Raw genomic sequence first — 15,560 nt, 5'->3', positions numbered from 1 at the left:
ATAGTGTAATCGTATATTTAGCCCCGAGAGGGCATAGTGCATTACATATTTTCAGGAGTAGCAGACCTATAACAATGATATTATATACAAGGCCCTTAAAACACAAAATACTCTCAGCTGTAAAACAAAAGTTCCAGCCGTGAGAGCACTTAAAAAGACACTGAATGGTGGGAGGGGTTATTATTTTAGGGTCCCCATAAACCTAGTGTGGGGACCCATAAATGACACAAAGAGCACGTTGTGATGAACATTATGTTTTGGTGGTTGTCCCATTGTCCTAGGACCACTACAGGCTGAGTTATGGGCAAACATGTTTTGTAAACGTAATGCCCTGCAAAGCATTATGGGGCTAGTTTCCTGAGTGCATTGAATGTTGTAGTATCAGCTCGCCCGCTGTGCCGGGAGAGCCGCTTTCACTTTGAGGATTTCTGTTTTATGTAAAGCATTGACCCATTTCAAGTGTTTTAAAGGGAGAGTCAGAAGAAATCACTCTGATTAGGTAACAGTGAACAATGTGTCCAGAGCTTCAATAACACCGATTGAGTTTAGGCTGTTCGTGATGTAAGCACCATGGCCGCCATGCAGCACGAAGGGGAGGGACAAAAGAAAAAAGTAGTTCAACCATGCTGATGTATATTGGCAATTGTGCAATAATCCATATAACAGGAGGAGTCTGCAAGGCGTGACAAAAACAACCTCGAGGCGGGGCAAACGTAAAGCATTTACCAATGATGTCAAGTGATTTTTGAAAGGGAAGTCCACAAACGAGTGAAAGTGATGGGCGTGCTGTGGGCATGGTTAAAAGTCCACAACACTTACAACAGCTCAAAGCGCTTGCGCACTCGACCTCAAAAGGGAGGTTTGGGCCTAGCAAGTAGGTACACTTGCCAGGTCGAAATGGCAGTACACACAGACTCTTCAGTGGCAGGCTTGAGACATGTTTGAAGGGCTACTGTATTGGCTGGCACAACTAGTGCTGCAGGCCCACTAATAGCATTTACTTTACAGGCCCTGGGCACATATAGTGCAATTTACTAGAGACTTGCAGGTAAATTAAATATGCCAATTGTGAAGAAGCCAATGTTACCATGTTTAGAGTACAGAGCACTTGCACTTTAGCACTGGTCACCAGTGGTAAAGTGCCCAGAATCCTAAAAGTTAGCAAAAGTGAGTCAGAAAAACAGCTAAAGAAGGCACAAAGTTTGGGGGTGACCCTGCAAAAAAGGGTCTTTTCTAATAGCCTTTGCGCCTCAATCGATGTTTATAGATCCAGGAATAAACAGCTTGAAGACAATCAAATAAGGCATTAGCACAGTGTAGCCAATTTCCAGAAATCTTAATTTTAATCTGCATTCATTCTGCTCCATTAATAATATGAACCGCAACTATTGAATCAAAGAAGCCAGAGGCACCAAGTACAAGTTAAATAATGAAGGAGAGATCACCAAGCTTTGTAGAACACTGCATGCTTGTGTTCTAGTTTCTGAAAGATAGGGGCCTAAAACCACTTGACACACCTTGATGGAAAGAAAACTCAGAAACCACCAGAGCTACATCCCACGGCCCACAGGTGACTCCGTTCCAGCTTGTGGTGCACCCCGCCAAGAGCCTCAGAGAAATTAAAGCAGTTCTACTGAAACTGGCTTACATTTTAACTTTTTTAAATTCCTTTCTTCAAAAAGTTCCTTTTAAGAAGGCCTAGGTGAAATTGAAGTTACGCCTGCATAACTCAAAAGTTTCAGGAATTTTCTGATATGCTTGTTAGGTTAATCACGCTATTATGCCACTTTGTGTAATCCTGCACCATTCACAGTATATAGTTACTGCAGATGCACCATTCATGGTAAACATTTACCACGAAAGCCCGGGAACAACAGAAGGCTGCTGTTCTCAGAGCTTTTTATGTTGCACTATTGTTTAATGCGAAAAGCATCCTTGCACCAAAAATGATGCATTTTTCCCTAAAACTTATTGCAAAATGATGTATCAGCATTTTATGTAATTTTGCTGAAATTATGCGTGACTACACCAAAGCAAATTACGCAGATTTTGCACACCCCTTCTTTTAAGGCCACAAAACATCACATAGACACAAGGGGCATCATTACGACCCTGGCGGTTTCGAGACGGCCAGGGTCGCGGTGGCAGTTGGACCATCACCAATGTGGCGGTCCGACAGCACCGCCAGATCACGACTTTTCATCGGCCTGGTGGTGCTGGCAGTCCTAAACCCCAGGGCAGCTCTGCAAGCAGCGCTGCCCTGGGGATTACGAGTCCCTTCTCCGCTGGTGATTACATGGCGGTGGCCCTACCACGTAAAGGCTGGCGGAGACGGGGTGCAGGGCACCCCAAGGGGGCCCCCGCACTGCCCATGCACTTTGTATGGGAAGTGCAGGGCCCCCCTGGCCAACCTTGTCATGTTTTTTTCTGCCTGCTTTCCAGACGGTGAAAATAGCGACGGGTGCTAGTGCACCCTACACACTACAGCATTGCCGCCTGCTCAATTATGAGCCAGCGTCAGTGTAGTAGGCGGTTTCCCGCTGGGGCAGCGGGCAGAAACTCTGTTTCCGCCTGCTGACTCAGCAGGAAACTCTTAATGGGGCCCGCGGGAAGGGGACCGCACTGGCCGAGGGAGTTTGGTGAACAGCCTTTTCCGTCCGCCAAACTCATAATAACCCCCCAGGTGTCTAAATACAGTGGTTTTCCGACTCCTTGAAGATCTTAGTCTTTCTCCGTCTCAGACAATGCAAGATTTAAGTGTGGAAATTCCTATGGGGAAAGTTGAGCATCTGGTCTATAAACAACTATTACAAACTTATAAAAAATAACTGAAATAGGGATTTCTGTATAACCACATACCACTAAAGTAGTTTCCAAAATTTCAAATGCCTTTTGCAAGTCCGTGTGCACTGCTCTGACAACCTTGCTTCTTTTTATCCTGAAAAAAGTACAGCTAATTTACTCTAAAATTAAAAGCCAGTAATCTCAACCTCTAGATTACCAGTTCATTTCTTGACCCACTGGCTCTTCCTATTTCTGAGACTGTGCTAACTCTGTTTACTTAGATGAGGTGACTGCTTTGTTTAAGCTTCCCGAATTCTCCTGACGAATTATGTCAAGTTTTCAAACTTCAGTTGATTTGCTCATTTATTGACCTGCTAATTATGTTAATTATTAACATTTCCCTCTCTTTATATTCGGTTCCCATAGAATGGAAAACTGGAATTGCCATGCCTTTCTTAAAAAAATAAACTTAAATCCTATGTCAAAACTAATGTCACAAACACCCTGAGTCATAGTCACCTACATCTCTACAGTTGCGTATTATAGACCTTATTATCCTGCTGCCTTTCCTGGGGAAAAGTGCTGAGAGTTTTGTGTCTAAACAACTTTCAAACTGCTTAAAAGCAGCCATCTCCTTGTTCCCTGGAAAGTTGTCTTTCATCCTGGCCAAAGCATTGAAACCCCAAATCATCCTCAGTTTCGCTCTGAAAAAAATGAGGATGATTTGGGACTAAGGCGGCTCTGCTGTACCTGTTTGCTTGAGTTGTCCGCAGCATTTGATACAATTAGTCACACCATTCTCTTAGAACATCCTAGGCAGATCAATATCAAAGACGCAGTGGCCAACTAGTTCTCTTCATTTCTCATGAATCACAGTCCGTCAGTTGTCATGTCCCTTTTTTCCGTCCCCCATCTATCGTCTTTGTCTCCGATGCCTTTCAATGTATATTCCTGTCCTTTAATTTATCTTATGGGATCCTTCAGCTCTCCTGCAATTTCTTATGATACCATCTCTCAACTTATCATCAAACTTGACTCTTTTGCTCACTCCTCTACAGCATGTCTATTTTCCTGCCTTTAAAATGGTCAGAAGAGGATGTCCTGTGACTACCATATGTGTAATTCTAACTAAACTGAGATACTTCTTTGCGGCAAATACTTAGATCATTGGCACCTGCTCTCTGGATCATCCCTAGGAAACCCTCCTCCCAGGACTTCCAAAGTTAAATCTCTGTTAGTTTAAATGGAGCAGGCCCTCACTCTCAGCTAAAATCAATTCTGTCTCTTCCTCTTGTTTTTACCTCTTCAAACACTTGAAACAGATTCTTCTTGCCCTGCCTCACCAGTTACATGCTCAAGTGGTATCTGCTTTTATCCTCTCCAGAGTAGACTTCAACACTCTATTTTAGGTTTGCATGATTCCTTACTGGTAAAACTCAGAAGAATCCAACATCTGGCAGTATAACTATCCTGCGGACTTTATATGTTTGATCATGTCTCTCACTCAAGGATTAAGGATCATTGGCTCCCAGTTTTAAACAGCGTGTGGCCTCTAAAACGGTTTTCATGGTGCATAGAATTTTCTATCAAACTGAAAATTATTCTTTTTGAAATGACATCTTCCTATTAGATCACTGCACTCTAGTTCTCAATACTTTTTCTTTTTGTCATTTTTTTCCGCATGGATGCCTACTCTCTGTGCTTTCTTGGCCTTAGGTTGTGGAATAACCTCCTTAGCCATTTTCGAAATTGAGTTCTTCTTAACTGTCCTTCACGAACACCCTTAAAACCTTCCCCACCTGTTAGTTGTTTCCTTTTTGCTCTTCATGATACAGCTGTTCCTTAGCATCAATATGCCCTTTCAGGTGTACACTCTCCTGAGCGAGATGTAATAACAATTGGAGCTCAAAAAGGCTGGAAGCTTGCTTGAAAATGTCTCTTTCAGTAAGTTTGTTTACATATAGAAGTTGGAAAATCAGGACATAGTTGCCAAGGACCTAACAAGGGCTTTTTCAACAGTAGAATTATTCAGGCATCTTTTTTAATGCTGCAGAAATTAGTTTGTCTTTATCGGGCTGATTGATGATCATTTGAAAAAAATTGTTCATCTTTTAACAAAACTCAGCTTGGTCGGCTGCAGAATGAGATGGTTTGCTATTTATTTATTATTTTTTATCAAAGCAAGACTTTCTTCATCATTTTAGTGTCAAACATTTGACAATGTTTCTGCAGTAGCTGGGGCCGTCATAGATGCCTCCTTGTGTGGTACAGGGGGGAAAGCAATTCTATGCTTCTTTAGGTGAAGCCTGGTAGAACTGATCCTGGACTCAATATCAGATCGAATCTGCTAACTGATTACATCTGTCAGTCGATCAAGGTGTCTAGATAAACGTTCTGCACAATGTGAACACTGACACATCTTTCCATATCTTGGTTTTTCTCGAAGGATACAAGCAACAACATCGCTCATCCTCTCTAAACTAGATTTTGCCAATGGGCTGTTTCATGGCTTTCCATCCTCAATCATGAGAAGGCTGCACGGAATTCAGCAACATGTCTACTTCTGAATGTAAAGACGAGAACTTCCATCTCTTCTGTCCTGCTCTCAATTGACTCATAATCCCAAGAAGATCCTCTTTCAAGCTGTTGTGCATCACTCACAAAGCAATAAATGGCAAAGAACCAAAATTTCTTAAACAAAAGATCACCAGATACTTCCAACCGAGGATCTTCTATCCTAAGCTGGCACTGCATCTGATAATTCCATTTTACATGAGGAAATCGTTTAGCCAGCACTACGTTCTTAGTTCAAGCTGCCAAATTCCGTTACCCACAAAGAGTAGAGCCAAAGAAAATGACTTAGAGTTCAGAGGACTGGATAAGACTTGGTTTTTCTCATCATGAGTCCTCAGAAAAATGATCTGATCTTGTTCACAAAGGCCAGCACAAATTCTGGCTTCATTGGCTACAGAGAACTACCCATGCAGTACCCTCTAACATCAAGGGAGAACCAAATTTGCACCTTCCCCTTACTAACATCCTCTTACTAAGATCAGGGGATAACTAGGACATACAATTCACAGAGATGGTTCACTTCTCTAAATCTTAATTATCATTCCCAAAGGCCCAGCCTCCTGGACGTATAACATGGCCCAATACATTACATTAGAAAGAGCCAGGTAGAAAAGAATGATAATAATATGGTGGGTCTTGAGCATCCAAATTCAGAAGGATAATACAATGTGTACATAATAAATTAAACATTTCTTAAATGTCAGATGACTGTAGAAAAAATATGTCAATCCCACACACTACAAATGTTGGTTATTTTCTTATAAATATTTTGTACTAGATAAGATGTTTGGGATTTTAGCCCACAAAGCTGACCGTGTTTACTGTTATGCTTTCTTAATAAATAAATGCAATTCAGAATAAATAAATACTGGTGTGTAGACTCAAAAATAAGTTGCTTCATGTGTAAATGCCAAATTATTTGATATAGCATGTGCAGTAGTCAAATTGCATTTCACGGAGCAGCTTCTTTAGAGTTACTCTTCACATATGAGTAGAATTTTTTTCCTAATAACATTCATCCTTCAAAGTCCAAATTCAAACATCACATACAGGATCTTCATTTTACAATTAGTGACTCAGATCTCTAAGGACCAAATTAATCTTCAGGGTCAAACTTTCCATGTTGTCCTCAAGCAATGCATCTCATGAGATCTCAGTCTCACAGCAGTGCATGTAAGAACCTGTCCTTGAGCTAATGAATGTGCAGTGATGGAACCACTTAAAAACACAGGAGAGGTCCACCTGTGTATTCATGCCATTTTCGAATTCTAAGGCATGAACATCTATTCACAAGTTCATTTTAACTGTTTCCCCCAGGTGGGTTAGTTGGTATATGTTTTTGCACCTGGAATATGAATTCCATGCAATTATTTTTCAGACAACCAATGGCTTTGCACTTTTTGTATGAAATGTAGTCTTGTTCTCCAATTTTCCAATTGTAGTCTTCAATAATGTAATGCTTCAGTCCAGACAGATGGAGCCACAAGTCCTTTAAGAAAATATACCCAAAATTAGGGCTAACAAGATAAAATATTTTTTACACTCACAAATTCTTTGGTGTGACCCTCTGTGCAAATAGCTGGGGAGCCCCACTTCTCAAACAAGAAAAATGTAATTTTCTTGAACAGAAGTACCAATTCTCTTCATTGACTACATATATTCCAACAGTTTACTGAAAACCTGTTTGAATTAGAGGTACCAAGATCATTAGTTTGCCTGTGAAGTATTCAATTCACACTTCTCAGAGGTAGGGGTCCAGGACCACAAGCCCTCAGAGAGACACACCACGGGAGGGCCTCCACGTCATCTCGCACCAGGAGGCTCCATAAAGGCACTTCTTGGGTCCCGAAGCACGGGACATGCCCAGGCACGTGGCCAGGCAAAGACTGGGCCCGTCTTTGCCCATCATTGCCCGCAGGAGGCCAGGCTGGGCCACCCCTCTTCTGTGTCCACCAAAGAGGTACAGCATGTTATTGTGACTTTGCACTCTTTGAGCTTAAGTAAGCCAAATTACCTCCTCAATTATTGTAATAATGGGGAATGTGAAGTTCCCATCCAGGTTGGACAAATGTCATACTCCCTCTCCTACATCCTTGGATGGATTCTTGCAACTTGCGTTGGGGGTTATCAGTAAAGAAATAGAAATAACAGAACATTGTTTATCTTGTTCTTCCCCCACTCTTGCCTCTGCCATGGTTGCAACGGCGGGAGGGACTCAAACGTTGTGAGTAATCCCCACCAAGCGGTGGATATACTATCTCCACGGGGCTTGATAAACCACTGGTCCCCGTGGAACCTGAAATTTTGCTTGTCACCAACAATCAGGGCGAGCTCGTCCCAGGGAAAAAGAAGAGGGTGGAGGCTGGCAGAAGGTCCAAATGCTGACGCATGAGTTACGCATCACCTCCTATAGCACCTGATGAGCTCGATAAAGGAATTGCCATGTTGGGTCCACTATTGGATGAATTCTATGCTAAACCTATAAACACTTTGGACACTAAACTGGAGCCGATTGTTGAACGATTATATGCAATTGATTTGAGGCTATCCAGTTGTAAATTATCTGTGCCCCCTTTTGATATGTTGGATGCTAAAACCCAATATTGTGTAGCTAGAGCATTATCACATGGTATCCTCTTAGTCCTTGGCCATAAGCTGGTGGGGAGGTGAGGGTAGAGAAGCATCTTGCCCTGATAGGGTCAATGTAATGTATGCCCCAGTCAGCCTAAATGAGCATGCTAACAATGTTGGTTGTGATAAGGGAATAAGGTATGGGAATGAGGATCATTCTCAGACAACTCCTTGTGATCCTCCAGCCTAGTGGTCCACTAATGAAGGGACTGGTGTCCAACGTAGGGGAAAATACCAGGGGGTGTTACCTGTTATAGTGAAGTATCAGCTCTATCTAAGTGACAACTTCCTGTTCTCTCAAAAGACAGACTGGATTTACCACCAGATTGTTGCCCTATGTGGCAGTATTGATTAACGTCCCTCACATGAACTCTGATAAAAAAACAGAGATAACTTCTGAATTGAGAAACAAAGTATGTCACTAGTTAGTGCAACACACAGATTTCAGAATGCATACGTTTAAGGACATCCTGTTTGTGAGAAGGGTTGAGTGGGTTGGGTCGCTAGCCAAATCTAAAAATGGGGACTGTGTTGTAATTAACTGCAGGTACCCAGAGCTTGTTGAGAGGCTGACCTATTGGGGCAATATGCTTATCTGAGATAGATTCATTCACATTTAAGGGAGCCACGTTCACAAGTGAGGGTAAGAGGAGGGTGTGAGGCAGGTCCAAAGGTGGCGAGGTCTCTACAATGTTCCCGTCGCTAATAGATTTCAGATCCTTACCAACCTTGAGAGCCAGGATTGACACTAATGGGGTTATAGTAGCAGCCAGGAGCTAGCTGCTGGTAACAGTTTGGGGGAGATGTACCCTGAGTTTGTGGGAGATCTACCCTGAGAAGCCCGACATGACTTCTGGGGTGAACAGGGAAATTGAACCTCGTCATAGGGTAGGAGTCTTTAAACACATACGTCCTCCTCTGAGCGCATCAATAGCAGCTTCTTCTCTTAGTTCCTCTGTTTATCAAGCTAGGTCTAATTTTGGCCTTAAAGCCAAGGATGAGTCAAAAGCCCATGTGCAAGGATTAGCAGCTAATGAGTGCAAGGTTGATACTCCTTTACCTTAATGGAATATATTAGGTTTAAAGGATAAAATTATACACCCGGAGCGGTTGATGTTTATTGATAAATATGACCCAATTGTCATGCAAGAAACGTGGGCCTTGGATAAAGTTCACAGATTGGGTGATTCAAAATACAGCACTGAGGCAGTACTTTGAAAAAAAGAGCACCCATCTGGTGGGTTGATAATATGGGCTAAAAATACCCTTGATTTAGAGATTAAAATATTAGATATGAATAGCCAAGGTATTTTGGGATTAGCCCAAGAGGGCAAGAAGGAGGTTGTGGGTGCAAATATGTAATATCTATAATCGCACTACACAGAGTAATAGGGAGTCATCCATTTTAGTGGTGCTGGCCTGCCATTTGTGTAACAGGGGAAGTACCCAAGCAGGTGTTTTTAATACCATCTTTCAACCACTGGAGGGCTTAGCATCAATAAATGGTGTTGAGGATGCTGCTAGATATATCCCTGTTTTAGGGTCAGAGCCCCCATTGTCTTGGCCCATGGTTGCTATTCATCTGTTGTCCCTAACACTGAACCAAGGCATACGCCTTGCAGAAATTATACCTGTCTATAAAAAAAGAGACAGGAATATTCCAAATAACTAGCGGCCGATCAGTTCAATTGACCACCTCCATAAGATTTGTTGTTGCCAGGTACTGGGTAGATTAAAGGATTGGATGAAATGAGGGCTCGATTCTTTCACCCCTGCAGGTGGGGTTTAGATCTACGGTGAGTCCTATTGACCAAACTTTTCGGTTTGACCTTATAGTCTCGAAATATCTGAGGCAAGCTGGGGACCACCTATGCTTGGCCTTTGTGGACCTAAGGGCAGCCTTTGACTTAGTCCCAAAGTGGCTCTTGTGGTCCACCTTGGCCAATATGGCATTGATGAAACTAGGAGTTTGGTGGAGGACTTTTTAGATCGCGAGGCACACCCGGGGAAAGAGCCCTATATAGACACCGTCCATCCATCAGTAGCCCGTACACTTTTTGTTAAATTTAGGTTGGAAAATCTGTTAGTTAATGAATCTGTGTGTAAATGGAAGACTGTGTCACCAACATCGGTCTTTTGTCAGTACTGTGGGCATGCCAGCGAGGATACGGAGTATGTTATGTTTTTCTACCCAAAGCATAAACTGCTGCGCCAAACCTGGATCAAACCCTTGTGTAAAAATATCAGTGTTAGGCGATACCAGGAGGCTTACAGGATATTGCGTTAAGATTTGGGGCAGTTTATCGTCTGGGGGGGTCAGACGTTTTTTATATACTGTTTGGCTGATTTAGAAAAAAGGATGGTTTGATGTTTTAAAGTGAGATAGTTTATACTGTCTAGATTGTTCTATTAGTATTTTTAAATAATATTTAATGATGGATTGATTCTTTCCTTCTCTTTTATTTTAATGTATAATGAATTTTTATTATTGGTTGTATTTGATTGCATTTGTATTTATTAGTACTAAGATGTTTTAGTGTTTGAATTGTGATGCCGTGTTTTTTATGTGTTTTATGGACAATGCCCGAAATAAACGTATTGCTACCAACTTATTACAACTATTCAGTTCACGCGCATGCAAAAATTCTGTAAAACTTGTTTTTTCTGAAGAATTTTATTGCAAAAAAAATCTTGGAAGATTATTTTGCTGGGATTGTTTCCTGTGAAACCTTTGGCAGAATGTTTTCATAAACTATTTTTAGTGGAAAATCACATTCTTTGTGAACTGTGGAAAGCTTGAAATGTTTTCCTAAAAGGTCATAGCATTTGCAGAAGGAAATATGTACATCTTAGCACTCTAGTTGGTTCCTATGCAGCACCCACCAAGTAGGCAAACTAAGGATGAAACAGGGATAGTACAAGAACATTGATGAGGAAGAGTTTGAGTCAAGGGAATGAAGGTACCTACAAGGCACACCATACTATCTCGCCCTAATTCTCAATAGGTTACATCAGTGAGGTATAGCTTGAGTCCTGTGGCACAGTGAGCATGGTACCGGCTAGGAAGTATGGCGTGTACCACAATAAGCAACAAGGTGATGTAAGGATTGTTTGAATTATTCTCAGCGACTGTTGTTCACTCAGTGTGATCTGAAGTACGGTTCAGGGCTTGCTACTCTTGAGTCAATATTCCCCGGAATAAATGAATGAATGGAAGAGTCACTGCAACTGTCTAACTGATCCTAAATTCTGGACACTTCTCTGAGACACTTGATGCACAGGAGTTTCCTGGATGGTTTAAAAGCAGTTTAAAAAAAATCAAAGGTCCAAGTTGGTTTATAGTTCATCATTGATAATTCGATGAGTGTTTAATTGAGCGTATTTAAAAAGCTAAAATCTTTGTTTCTGGGCACATTCAAATCAAATCATTAACATTTATAAAGCGCGCTACTCACCCGTGCGGGTCTCAAGGCGCTAGGGGAAAAAGAGGGGTTATCGCTGCTCGAACAGCCAGGTCTTTAGGAGTCTCCGGAAAGCGGAGTGGTCCTGGGTGGTCCTGAGGCTGGTGGGGAGGGAGTTCCAGGTCTTGGCCGCCAGGAAGGAGAAAGATCTCCCACCCGCCGTGGAGCGGCGGACGCGAGGGACAGCAGCTAGTGCGAGGCCAGAGGAGCGGAGGAGGCGGGTGGGGACGTAGAAGCTGATGCGTCTGTTGAGGTATTCCGGTCCCTTGTCGTGGAGGGCTTTGTGTGCGTGGGTGAGAAGTCGGAAGGTGATCCTTTTGCTGACTGGGAGCCAATGCAGGTGTCTCAGGTGTGCGGAGATGTGGCTGCTGCGGGGTATGTCGAGGATGAGGCGGGCCGAGGCGTTTTGAATGCGTTGCAGGCGATTTTGGAGTTTGGCTGTGGTCCCGGCGTAGAGGGTGTTGCCGTAGTCCAGGTGGCTCGTGACGAGGGCATGGGTCACGGTTTTTCTGGTGTCGGCGGACATTGCAAAATAAAACACTTTTCAGTATTATTTACCTGTTTTCCTACCTTCAACTAGATATTTCATCAAAGAACTGGTACAATCTTACTTTATTACCGTTGACAGCGAACTATAAGGAGAAAGGAGGTACCTGAGATGCGTCGATTTTGCAAACAGGGAGAACTGCAAAGAAGGGAGCGTGAGTTCAGGACACATATCAAACACTGATCTCTTTCTCCACAATGAGTGCAAAAACACTTGAGGCAACCCAAGGCAGCAGTGCACTTCCTGTTCACATTTTACTTGATGCTGCATGGTATATAACCCCTGTCCATTTCCCCTTCCCAGATGATGAGTTTCTGGAGTTTTGTTTTACATGCAATCTATGCCTCTTCTTTGCTGAGTCACTACTAGGTGTTTGGGTGACTTCACATTGTCGGCGGGTGTTCATGACTGGGCAGGTTGTGAGCTCTGGAGTTGAGGCTGAAGGCAGTGCAAGTTATATTACTCAATGCTCTATATTGTAGTTGGTGGACGTAAAATTTGAACGGCAGTGGCACGTAAACAGACCAATGGATGACAACAGCTGAACAAAAGCCCCTGTGGGAAAATATATGCATAATTATTATGAGGTTTCTTAAAACATAAGGCTAGAAAAAACATCAGGCTGGAAAAAAACAAAGCTCTCACGACTAAAAACATGGTGTCTTATTTGCTTACTGGGAGTTGTTTTAAGGTTTAGAGTAGAGGTAGGTGTAACTCGTGATTTGCTGTAGCGTAATTATGCAAAATTACACAATAGTATGTGGAATTATGCAAGGAGTGTAAAACTGCATTACTCACGATTATGGAAACCACTGTAATTGCATAATTTTCAGTAATTTTGTGTCAACAGTGTGATCTGAAATTACCAAAGTTACTCCAGTGACTCCAGCCTAATTGGCCAGGCCTAGTTGAGAGAGGTTCACAGCGTTGATTCAATTGTTAATATGATATAATCACACATTAGTTCACTTTATCATTGACACAACCTGCTGTTTCCTACTAGGAAGTAAAAAGCTGAGAAAGGTGTGAACCCCCCTGGCGCGTTCATTTGGCATCCCAAAGGCGATAAGTGCAACCCCTTGCTGTGGTAGGGAGTTAGAAATGGAAAGGATATCCGAGAGCATTGGTCGGTCCCTCTGCCTAGGATCACAGGGAGCTTCAGCTTTTGAGAGGTTGGCAGTGGTATCAAAGGATGAAGAAGAAACCTGTGTAAGGAGCAGAGAAACCCTGTGATAAGATTCATGATGCTGATGTGGGCAAGAGGCACCTGGGATCTTGGCTTTGAAGCTGTAATTGGAAACATTAGCACTGGTTGTTAGAAGACTTCTTGGTGTGAGGCCAACTCGTGCAGGAGAGAAAGAGACATTGAAACCTCAGTGCTTATCAGCCTTTTACGCTTCAAAAGGAATGCTTCAGGGAGCTGTGGTGCAGCTCTTCTGCCCTTTGTTTGATTCCTCCAAGAGTGTCAGGGAAAATGACAGCATATAAAGAAAGTGTTGAAAAGGCAGAGTCACCTAGAAAAGAGTTGCAGACTTGAGAGCAGCTGGTTCCAAGCGGTTCATTCAAATGCAGTTCCTCTGATTAGTTATTCAACACATTAAAGAAAAATTAATGTATCCTTTTGGATTGTGTGCTGCTCGTTAAACACACAAAAAGTGATGGGAGATGCTTGCAATAAGTTTAACCGCTGGCAGTCGCTCGGGGTAACATTCCAACCCATCGTTCTTTTGCATACCATGCCACCTCAGGTTTGGACCCAGCCCTGTGCACATCTGTCCTGGTCCTGCTCCAGTAGGAAGAGTCCAGCCTGAACTGCCTGGCCAGGTCCTCCCTGAACTGGAAGACAAGCAGCTCACACTCACTCACATACATGTGCACAAAGCATGACCAAGCACAACATGATGTCAGACGTGTGTGTTGACACGTTTGCATGAATGTGCTTGATCTCCAGTTGGCAGGACCCACCCACCTTGACTGGGTATGATCCAAAAAAATTACAATCCTCTGCATACCCCTTTTTAGGCACCCATGTCCAGGGCACCTGTCAAGGTTTATGATCTAAGGATGATGTGAAGATATTTGTGCCTTGTAGGCTTCAAAATAATGGATGGCTGTTTGCAAAGTATGCCTTCAATTAGGAATGTTTTTGGAAAGATTGTCTCAAGTGTGACCAGGAATTCCCTTTCCCCATCTGAGTTTTGACAGTGCCACCCACAAAGCATGACAGAATTATTGCAGAGTCTCTAAACTCCAGAAGATAGTGTCTGGAACAGACTCTGTTACTTTGAAGTATCCTTCTGCTTTGACATCTGGTAAGCTGCACTCCTAGGTGTTCCACCTCTCATGAGCATCTCATGTTGTTTCTTCCTGCAGGGAGAAGCACAAGAGGAGCCACTTGACTCTCTTCAGACTCTGGACCTCCCCCATCTCTAGCCACATCCATGGTTTAAGGTACAAGCTGCATTTTCCTACCTGAATCCCCACATTCCACTCCTTTCTCCCTGGCTCTCCGCCACCGCCCCCCCCCCTTCCTCGTTTTACTTTTTCTGTTTCCTCCCTGTAACTTTGTACTGTTTCTTCCTTTTTTGTAGCCGTTGTTGCTCTTTTGGAATTTTCTTTTTTGTCTTTTTTTATTGGTTCTGTTTTTTTTAGACATTTTTCTACCCACGTCCCCTCCCTATTTTTTTTTCTTAATCAATTTCTTCCACTTTCACAATGTTATCATCTTACGCATTCTTTGGGTGAAATGTATTAGAATCTAATTTCCTATTATTAGTGTGTTGTACAAGTTCACTTTTCATAGCAGTTTTTCATTGAAGGGGTTTTGAAGAAACTGCTCCACTGGATATATTTAAATCGCCTACAAATCTCACTAGCCATCTTTTGCAAAAAAGAAGAGTTTTTTAAGTGCGTTGGAGCACTTTACTTGAACACTAGATGACGTTTACGGAAGATCAGATTATTAAAATCCAAGCAGCTGCTTACAGAGAGAATCAGCAGAAGGGGTTTTCAACATTGCTTGAAAACAGGGATAATCCTTAAAATCCAAACAAATCCAAGCATCCTCGACGATTTTACTGAGGAATTGCAATGTGTTTATGAAACAATGGGAGGTCTTGAAAATCAGAGTGGCAGCTCCTGCTCTGCTTTCCTGCAGCAACTCCCATGTCCTCTTCATGAGCTCCTTACTCATAAACCCTCTTTCTCTCTTACTCTGGGTTGCCAGGTGCTATAAATGTTGACCTGGAGTTCCCTTCTGTGACCAGCTCACCCCTTTCTCCAGTTCATTACCAGTTTGGTGGCCTACACAAACTTCTTTATTTTACTAATTGGGCTTTAGTTTGTTTTAAAAACAGTATTGAAAAAATTAAAGCTCTCAATGTGTATCATCCTTTAAAATGAAAAGTGAATTATTTCTGATAACTGATCTTTACTCTTTTATTCACAGCAAGGTAACAACATTTGTACCCTCAAATACCTCTCACCTCCTCTGCCCAGCCTTGGTCCTGGAGAAGCATTCTCTTCATCCACGTGTAAATAAAGCCCATGCAATGTACAGATAC

The 15,560-nt window shown here is 42.5% G+C and overlaps 1 protein-coding gene across 3 annotated transcripts in view; it reads left to right on the top strand.

The window, feature by feature from the left end:
• Positions 1 to 15,560, top strand: part of LOC138299121 (regulator of G-protein signaling 3-like) — a 351,262-nt gene that overhangs the window by 300,508 nt on the left and 35,194 nt on the right. For 2 of the 3 annotated variants that reach the window (XM_069237163.1, XM_069237164.1), the window contains exon 4: positions 14,371 to 14,448. The exons of the other annotated variant lie outside the window; for it this stretch is intronic. In XM_069237163.1, the coding sequence (XP_069093264.1) occupies positions 14,371 to 14,448 (78 nt within the window). The remainder of the gene's footprint in view (positions 1 to 14,370; positions 14,449 to 15,560) is intronic. 3 annotated transcript variants of the gene reach the window in all.

The sequence above is a fragment of the Pleurodeles waltl genome, chromosome 6 (genome assembly GCF_031143425.1).
Source record: "Pleurodeles waltl isolate 20211129_DDA chromosome 6, aPleWal1.hap1.20221129, whole genome shotgun sequence".
NCBI classification, from domain to species: domain Eukaryota; kingdom Metazoa; phylum Chordata; class Amphibia; order Caudata; family Salamandridae; genus Pleurodeles; species Pleurodeles waltl.
This window is presented reverse-complemented; position numbering and strand designations above follow the sequence as displayed.